Source organism: Trachypithecus francoisi, unplaced genomic scaffold, assembly GCF_009764315.1.
Source record: "Trachypithecus francoisi isolate TF-2019V2 unplaced genomic scaffold, Tfra_2.0 Lachesis_group12, whole genome shotgun sequence".
NCBI classification, from domain to species: Eukaryota; Metazoa; Chordata; class Mammalia; order Primates; family Cercopithecidae; genus Trachypithecus; species Trachypithecus francoisi.
In genome coordinates this window covers 1759256-1768155 of record NW_022681457.1, presented here as the reverse complement: position 1 = coordinate 1768155, position 8900 = coordinate 1759256, and the positions used below count along the sequence as shown (strand labels likewise).

Below are 8900 nucleotides of genomic sequence, written 5' to 3'. Positions count from 1 at the left end.
CATGAGCCACCGCGCCTGGCTATGAACATTCAGGTTTATTCATCCACTCAAAAATATGTAGAGCCCTGACCTCCTGCGAAGCGTCACAGGGGGACTGTTGCAATAAGATCCCGGTACCCATTTCTCTACCCACGCGTCTGGGTGTACGGGTACGGAGAGTCGTGTGAATTTAAAATGCTAATCTATGGTGCCAGTGGCTCTCAAAAGGTAGAATCCACTGGCACACCCACCTCCAGGACTTGGCTGGAAACTTGCACATTTCGGATGGCAGGTTTGGGAACCGCTGCCTTTCAGCAAAGGTGCTGACGTGGGCCACCGCCGCTTCGCTGGGAAGCAATGGGCCCAGCTAGGCCCGAGGCGCGGCCACACCCCTGTGGGGGAGGGGAAGGAGGCCGCCCCGAAGGGAGTGGACAGCCCCCCTGTCAGTCTTCCAGAGTCTGGGAGTGTAAGATGAGACGGGGGAAGGTGGGCCTCATTCTGGCGGAGGGCAAGGAGGAACTTCCTGCTGTTGCGCTCCACCGTGCAGAGCCCTAAGCGCGCGGGCTGGCAGGCTGCGGCGCGTCAAGGTCAGCTTGGAGCTGGGTGGCGGCCTGCCTGGGGGCGGGGGACCCTACTGGGGGGCCGGGCTGAGGCCTCTCAGCGCCTCCGCCATATTGAATAGCCTCGACTGGACCGTCTTTGTCTGCGAAGTTCTCTCCCAAGTTCCAACCGCGTCCCCGGGGCCTGGGGCAGGAAGAATCGCTGGCAGCCCGCGCGCTCCAACTTGGAGCTGGGACACCACGTTTCCAGCTTGGAGTGGGCCTTGAACCTTGGGACTGACCTCGCCCCCGGCTCACGTAGGCATCCTGGAAATTGATTCTCCCAAGTCCTTGGTGGAGGAGCTGGACTTCGTCAAGACTGGACTTGTTGCAGGAGAAGAGATTGGAGGCGCTGGCTCGTCCCTGGCTGGGGAGTTGAGACTCTGCGGTCAGCGTTGCTGGGACTCCCCCCGTCCAGTCCCTCTCTCAAGACTAAGGGCTACAGTCGTTTGTTGGGGCTCCTTGCTCCCTCACCGCAGATATCACCCTGGAGATCTTAAAGACTCTCGAGAAAAGCCACGTGGGGGGCTGGTTCCCCTGGGGCTTCCTCCCGTCCCCCGACTGCCTCATTCTTTGGAGCGTCCCCGATGTCTGCAAAGATGTGGATTTGGACGTCCTCGTGGAAGCCCTAAAGCCCGTGGGAACATTTAAGAAGATCGGCAAGGTGTTCCGCAAGGAGGAGGACTCCACGGTGGGGATGCTGCAGATCGGGGAGGACGTCGACTATTTGCTCATCCCCCGGGAGGTCAGGCTGGCCGGGGGCGTCTGGAGAGTCATCTCTAAGCCTGCCACCAAGGAAGCAGAATTTCGGGAGCGGCTGACCCAGTTCCTGGAAGAAGAGGGCCGCACCCTGGAGGACGTGGCCCGCATCATCGAGAAGAGCACCCCGCACCCGCCCCAGCCCCCCAAAAAGCCCAAGGAGCCCCGAGTGAGGAGGAGAGTGCAGCAGATGGTGACTCCTACGCCCCGGCTGGTCGTGGGCACGTATGACAGCAGCAACGCCAGCGACAGCGAGTTCAGCGACTTCGAGACCTCCAGAGACAAGAGCCGCCAGGGCCCGCGGCGGGGCAAAAAGGTGCGCAAAATGCCCGTCAGCTACCTGGGCAGCAAGTTCCTGGGAAGCGACGTGGAGAGCGAGGATGATGAGGAACTGGTCGAGGCATTTCTCCGGCGACAGGAGAAGCAGCCCACCGCGCCGCCTGCCCGCCGCCGCGTCAACCTGCCAGTGCCCATGTTTGAGGACAACCTGGGGCCTCAGCTGTCCAAGGCGGACAGGTGGCGGGAGTATGTCAGCCAGGTGTCCTGGGGGAAGCTGAAGCGGAGGGTGAAGGGTTGGGCGCCGAGGGCGGGCCCCGGGGTGGGCGAGGCCGGGCTGGCCTCCACCCCAGTGGAGAGCGCAGGGGTATCCTCCCGCACCAGCCCCGGGGATCGTGTGGAAAACGCGGGAGATGTCTGTGCCCCGCAGGCCTCCCCTAGGCGATGGAGGCCCAAGATCAACTGGGCCTCGTTTAGGCGCCGCAGGAAGGAGCAGACAGCGCCCACAGATCAGGGGGCGGACATCGAGGCTGATCAGGGGGGAGAGGCTGCAGATAATCAGAGGGAAGAGGCCATAGCTGACCTGCGGGAAGAGGCTGCAGGTAATCAGAGAGCAGGGGCCCCAGCTGACCAGGGGGCAGAGGCTGCAGATAACCAGAGGGAAGAGGCTGCAGATAATCAGAGGTCAGGGGCCCTGGCTGACCAGGGGGCAGAGGCTGCAGATAACCATAGGGAAGAGGCTGCAGATAATCAGAGGGCAGAGGCCCCAGCTGACCATAGGCCACAGGGTGCAGATAACCTGAGGGAAGAGGCCCTAGCTGACCAGGGGTCAGAGGCTACAGATAATCAAAGGGAAGAGGCCATACCTGACCAGAGGGAAAGGGCCGCAGCTGTCCAGGGTGCAGATAATCAGAGGGCACAGGCCCGGGCTGGCCAAAGGGCAGAGGCTGCACATAATCAGAGGGCAGGGACCCCAGGTAGCCAGGAAGCTGAAGCCGCAGCTACCCAAGGGGCCACAGCAACAGCTTCAGGAGCCAGGGCCCGGAAACAGGTCAAGACAGTGAGGTTCCAGACCCCTGGACGCTTTTCGTGGTTTCGCAAGCACCGGAGAGCCTTCTGGCACACTCCCCGGTTGCCAACCCTGCCCAAGAGAGTCCCCAGGGCAGGCGAGGCCAGGAACCTCAGGGTGCTGAGGGCCGAGGCCAGAGCAGAAGCTGAGCAGGGAGAGCAAGAAGACCAGCTGTGAGGCGAGGGCTGGAGACAGCCCACGGGCCCTCCCTACAAGCCTGGGAGAGAAAGTTGCTCTTTCTGCCTCTGAACTTGAAAGTGGAGTTGGAGCGCTGCCCCCATCTCCACCTTACAACCCTCTTTATTCTCTTGTTAAAGTTTTGTCTCATGCATTGATTTTTAAAACATTTTTTAGAGACAGGGTCTCACTCTGTTGCCCAGGCTGGAGTGCAGTGGCATGATTACTGCAGCCTCAAACTTCTGGCCTCAAGTGATCCTCCTGCCTCAGCCTCCCAAAGTGCTGGGATGACAGGTGTGAGCCACCACGCGTACCACCTGATTAAAAAAAAAAAAAAAAAAATATATATATATATATACATACACTGATTCCTTGTAGCAACCCAAAAAATGTAAACAAAGAATTCAATACAGGGGGGTTCCGTCACCTATAGTTTTAATTTCCTCAAATGCAACTCAAGGTGCTCAGCTTGATAAAAGGAGAGCGGGAGGGCAGGGGAGAAATTGCCTGCTTTTCCTGTCTCTTTTTTTGCCTGCACACTTAACGTGGACTGCCTCCTTGGACTTAAAAAGAGGACTCGAGCCAACATGCAAATAAAAAAAATTTATGAACTGATTTCTTAGCTTTGGACTTGGCAACTGATGAGTGCTCTGGGGGTGACCCGGCCCTTCCTGTCCGTTCCACTCCCATCCTTGATGATGGAGACACTTGTGTTTATGTTGTCACTTTGCTTGCCATCCTCATGCCCCTGGACTCTGCTGCTTTGGAGGGGACAGGGCCCTTGGTTTGCATACCTCTCCCGATCTTGGTTGTAAGGTACAGTAAAAGCATCTGAAAAATGCATTCAAAACACAGATTCCGGGGCCCTCAGCATCAGAGATGCGGATTTGCTAGCGGTGCCTGTGTGGCTCTGAATTCTGTTTGCATCAAGCTTCACAAACATCTGGGCAACTCGGCCACTGGACACATTGAAAACTCATTGCAATAGGAAAAGGCCTAAAAGAGGAGCTGTGGTTGGCCGGACGTGGTGGCTCACCCCTGTAATCCCAGCACTTAGGGAGGCTGAGGCGGGTGGATACAAGGTCAAAAGATCAAGACCATTCTGGCCAACATGGTGACACCCTGTCTCTACTAAAAATACAAAAATTAGCCTGGCCTGGTGGCGCACGCCTGTAGTCCCAGCTACTAGGGAGGCTGAGGCAGGAGAATCTCTTGAATCCGGGAGGTGGAGGTTACAGTGAGCCAAGATCGTACCATTGCACTCCAGCCTAGCGACAGAGTGAGACTCTGTCTCAAAAAAAAAAAAAAAAGGCTGTGTGTATTGTGCATTAATTGCTGCTGCTGCTGCTTTTTGTTTTGAGATGGAGTCTCTGTCACCCAGGCTGGAGTATGGTGGCGCGATCTCGGTTCACTGCAACCTCCGCCTCCTGGGTTCAAGTGATTCTCCTCCCTCAGCCTCCCAAGTAGCTGGGACTACAGGCGTGTGCCACCACACCTGGTTAATTTTTGTATTTTTAGTAGAGATGGGGTTTCACCATGCTGGCCAAGCCTGTCTTGAACTCCTAACCTCAACTGATCCGCCCACCTTGCCTTCCCAAAGTGCTGGGATTACAGGCATGAGCCACTGCACCCGGCCAACTGCTTCCTGTAATTGGGAAGAAATTGGGTTGCTAAGGCCCTGTGGAGGTTGGGAGGAAGCTGGGGGCCTCTCTCTGTATTGCCTTGTGTCCCCACAACCACCAGCAGTGAAAAACAGCAAATGATCACACTCTAGCCTTGCTGAGGGCAGGAGAAAAGGGAGTTCATGGAGGTCCAGGGGCCAGTCTGTCTTCCTAACTGGTTGCAGGCCTGGCCTAAGTTTCCTACTTTTTTTCTCTGGAAAGTAAAGAATTGTATCCCACCACCCTCCTTTTGTTTTTTTCTGTCTTCCCCGCTCCTCCCTCCCTCCCTTCCTTCCCCTCCTTCCCCTCCCCTCCCCTCCCCTCCCCTCCCTCCCTTCCTTCCTCGTCTTTCTCTTTCTTTTTCTTTCTTTCTCCCTACCTCCCTTCCTCCCTTCCTTCCTATTTTCCTTCCTTCCTTCCTTCCTTCTTCCTTCCTCCTTCCTCCTTCCCCCTTCCCTCCCTCCCTCCTTCTCTCTCTCTTTCTTTTCTTTCTTTCTGTCTCTCTCTCTCCTTTCTCTTTCCCTTTCTGTCTTTTCTTTCTTTCAAGGCAGTGTCTGGCTCTGTCACCCAGGCTGGAGTGCGGTATTGCAGTCGCAGCTCACTTGCACTCTTGGGATCAAGGGATCCTCTGGCCTCGGCTTCCGAGAGCATGGGGATTATGGGAGTGAGCCACCGCACCCCACCCCAGCTCTTTTCTGAGTGGAGTGGTTGCTGCTGGTGCTGCTTGCTGCCTGGCATGCCGCATGGCCTTGCTACAGCCCTTTTGTGCATGGTGGTGGATACTTGGCCGTGTAGTCCACGGCTCACAGCCTGGCAAGAATGAGGCCCTGGGGGCTTTGGAAGAAATACAAGCTATGGACCTCACCTGGAGGGGAGGCTTTGCAGGTGCAGGGAGGAGGAGAGGCTGGGTGGGAAGGTTCTGGCTGGTGGTGGGGAGGGAGGCTGTCTTTTGCTGCTGCCCACCTCAGAGGGCAGAGGTACGTGACCACGGGGACGTGGCCTGCCTGAGGAGCCAGAAGGTAAAAAGGAACAGCAGAGACAGATGCTCGGAGGGATTTGGAGACGGGAGGAGCAAACAGCATGAACGCAGGAAATGAAGACTCAAGAGCGAGTCGCTCTGCTCCTCCTCCCTGCAGCGCCCAGAGCTCTGGGCTGTCTCCGGGGAACATCGGGGGGCCTATGAGAAGGAAAGCGGTGTGGACCCCAAACAAGTGGCAAGATGGATTTAACGTGGAGTTGTGCGGATTTCACAGACATCAAGCAACACTGGGCCAGTCCCTCTCACTGCCACACACGTGTGTACACACACATATACACATGCACAGTCGGACCCAGGCACGCAGGCACAGCACATACCACAGACACATGTACACACACAGGCACCACTGGCAGACCACATTCACCAACAGACATAATTAACCTGCCCGTACATAGACACAGACACGGACACACACGTGTAGCACACACACATGTACTCACAGAGGCACACAGATCCACTGTGCTCTGGGAAGGCGACCCCCACACACCCACAGACCCATTCACGCAAACACTGCCGTACTTGCAAATGCCAACGTGTTCACCCACTCAGGACACGTCACACACTGCTAGATGCCATTGGACACTTTGATCCCCTCAGCCACATGGGCACACTCACATGTTATCACACAGAAACTCAAACGCTAGTCAGTCACAGACATGCTTGCAGAAACAGTTTCACACCCGGGTGCGGGGGCTCACACCTGTAATCCCAGCATTTTGGGAGGCTGAGGTGGGTGGATCACCTGAAGTCGGGAGTTCGAGACCAGCCTGGCCAACATGGTGAAACCCCGTCTGTTCTAAAAATACAAAAAATTAGCTGGGCGTGATGGTGCATGCCTGTCATCCCGGCTACTCAGGGCTGAGGTAGGAGAAGAATCGCCTGAACCCGGGAGGCAGAGGTCGTGGTGAGCTGAGATTGCGCTATTGCACTCCAACCTGGGCAACGAGAGCGAAACCCTGACTCAAAAAACAAATCAAAACAAACAAAAACAGTTTCACACCATCTCCCTGGGTTGGTTGGTTGGTTTGTTTTAGACAGAGTCTCCATCACCTGGGCTGGAGTGCAGTGGCACGATCTCAGCTCACTGTATCCTCTGCCTCCTGGTTCAAGTGATTCCCATGCCTCAGCCTCCTGAGTCTTATTTGTATACCCGGCCATCCCTGGGTCTTATTTGCATAGCCTTTCTGGGTGGCCTTGAGGCTTTGGGCAAGTCTGACCCCACTGAGTCAAAATTTGTTCCCCCTCGAGTGAACACAACGTTTTCTGAACTCCTGTTCCCAGCATCCCCACCGCGAGCATTCGGGGAGGCCCCAGACGTGGGGGGAGCCCTCTAGTAACTGAGACAGAACAGGGTGTTCAGTATTAGATTTCATCCCAGGGGCTTTGAAACAGCGTCTGCTGGGCCAGTCAGTCCCTTGATGCCTCTGGGGTTTGGTTTCAAATGCACGAAGGTTTCCACCTGGAAAACCAGAGATTGGGTTCTGAATCCACCTTCATCTGGACCAGTCCAGCTGCTCCTCATTGTCATCAAAGAGGAAAATAAGAGGCCACAGGTGATTCCAGAACACAGCCATGGAGGGGAGGGATGCCACTCTGAGACATGGAGGTGGAGGGGCTGGGTACAGTGGCTCACTCCTGGAATCCCAGCACTTTGGGGGGTCGAGATGGGCAGATCACTTGAGGTCAGGAGTTTGAGACCAGCCTGGCCAACATGGCGAAAACCCGTCTGTACTATAAATACAAAAATTAGCTGGGCGTGGTGGCAGGTGCTTGTAATCCCAGCTACCTGGGAGGCTGAGGCATGAGAATTGCTTGAACCCAGGAGGCGGAGGTTGCAGTGAGCCGAGATTGCACCACTGCACTCCAGCCTAGGCGACAGAGTGAGATTCTATCAAACAAACAAAGACACGGGGGTGGAAGGATTTCTGATTTCTGAGTCCCCCTCCCAGGCCCACAGGGTGTGACAGGAGAAGAGGAAATGGTTGGGTACTGGGTGAAGAGAAATTTGGAGCTCGGCTGCCTGGCTCCCCCAGCACCGCCCCTTGCAAGCTGTGTGACCTTGGGCTGGTTACTTGACCTCTCTGTGCCTCCATGTCCTCATGGGAAAGGGGGATCATAGCAGAGCTTTCCTTCCAGCATTGCTCAGGGTACTGAAAAGGGTGTGATGTGTTCGTGCTCAAATCAACCTTAGGAGACATCATCTCGTCTTATTCCTGCTACCTATCAGCAGCGGCCAGTTCTTGACTGCACATGCCGGCCTTGACAGAGACCCTAAGGTAGAAATCCCCGCCCCAGCTGCCCCTTGTCCAGCATGCACATAGGAGCCACTCTCGGAATCTCGGGATGGTGCAGAGCACCACTGGGGCAGCAACAGTCCCTAAAGCTTCCCACGTGATTCCCAGCAATGGGCAGCCAGGGTGACAGCTGTGACCTTAGGGATCCTAGAGACCATCAGACCTCAGAGCTGGGGTCTCAGACTGTGATTCCGGACCGTTTCTCAAGCTGGTCCCGTATCGCAGGTGCCTGGGGGGTCCTTTGAAAACTCAGCTTTCTGGGCTCCCCGCCCAAAGGGGTTCTGTAGGTCTCAGGTGGGCCAGATAATGTGTATCTAGTTCCCAGGAGACGTTGATGCATCTGGTCCAGGACCTGACTTTGAGAACCGCTGTCCTGCTACTTTCTGCAGTCTAGCGTTGAAAGGCCTGGGAAAACTTCGGCGCTTCCAGTGCTGGGGAAAAACCATCGCCGGCACGATTTAATATGTATTTGTTTGTTTGTTTGTTTATATTTATTTTTGTATAGACGAGAGGCGGGGAGCGGGGGTTGAGGGTGGGTCACTATTTTGCTCAGGCCGGTCTTGAACTCCTGGCCTCCAGCCATCTCTTACCGCAAGATTTTTACCAGCGGCCCTGGAGCGCCTCTTGGTGGTTAAATGGGGCGCTGCCGCTCCTGCGCGTTGACATGCTCTCTGCATATCTCGATGTAGGAGATGTGGCCTCTTATGCAAGGGGCGGAGACTGCGCTGGGGAGGGCGGGGCCTCGGTGGAAACCGGGTCTGGGGAACCGGATGGGGGTAGAGAGTGTCGTTTTCTGTCCCCGGAACCCAGACTTCTCCCTCCCTCCAGCACCTGGTCATATCCCTAGGAGTTTTAGGGCGCCCCTGTCTCTGAGCTGGCTCCGGGATCGGCGGGGGTCAGGATCCAGATCCCCGCCCGGGCCCGCTGTCTGAAAGTCCACACGGCCGAACCTCCCCCAGGCCCCCAGCGAACTCTGCAAGCTCATTTCCAGGCTGCCTCACTTTTAAACTCCAGGCACGTGGGAATCCAACCCGACAGCGACCACCA

General features: G+C 56.2%; 1 protein-coding gene across 1 annotated transcript; it reads left to right on the top strand.

Annotated features, from left to right (window-relative positions):
- Positions 1 to 339: 339 nt before the first annotated feature.
- CCDC8 (coiled-coil domain containing 8) lies at positions 340 to 3713 on the top strand. The gene has a single exon (XM_033223758.1). It carries the CDS (start codon positions 1276 to 1278, stop codon positions 2857 to 2859), a length of 1584 nt encoding a protein of 527 aa, XP_033079649.1. The 5' UTR covers positions 340 to 1275; the 3' UTR covers positions 2860 to 3713.
- Positions 3714 to 8900: the final 5187 nt, after the last annotated feature.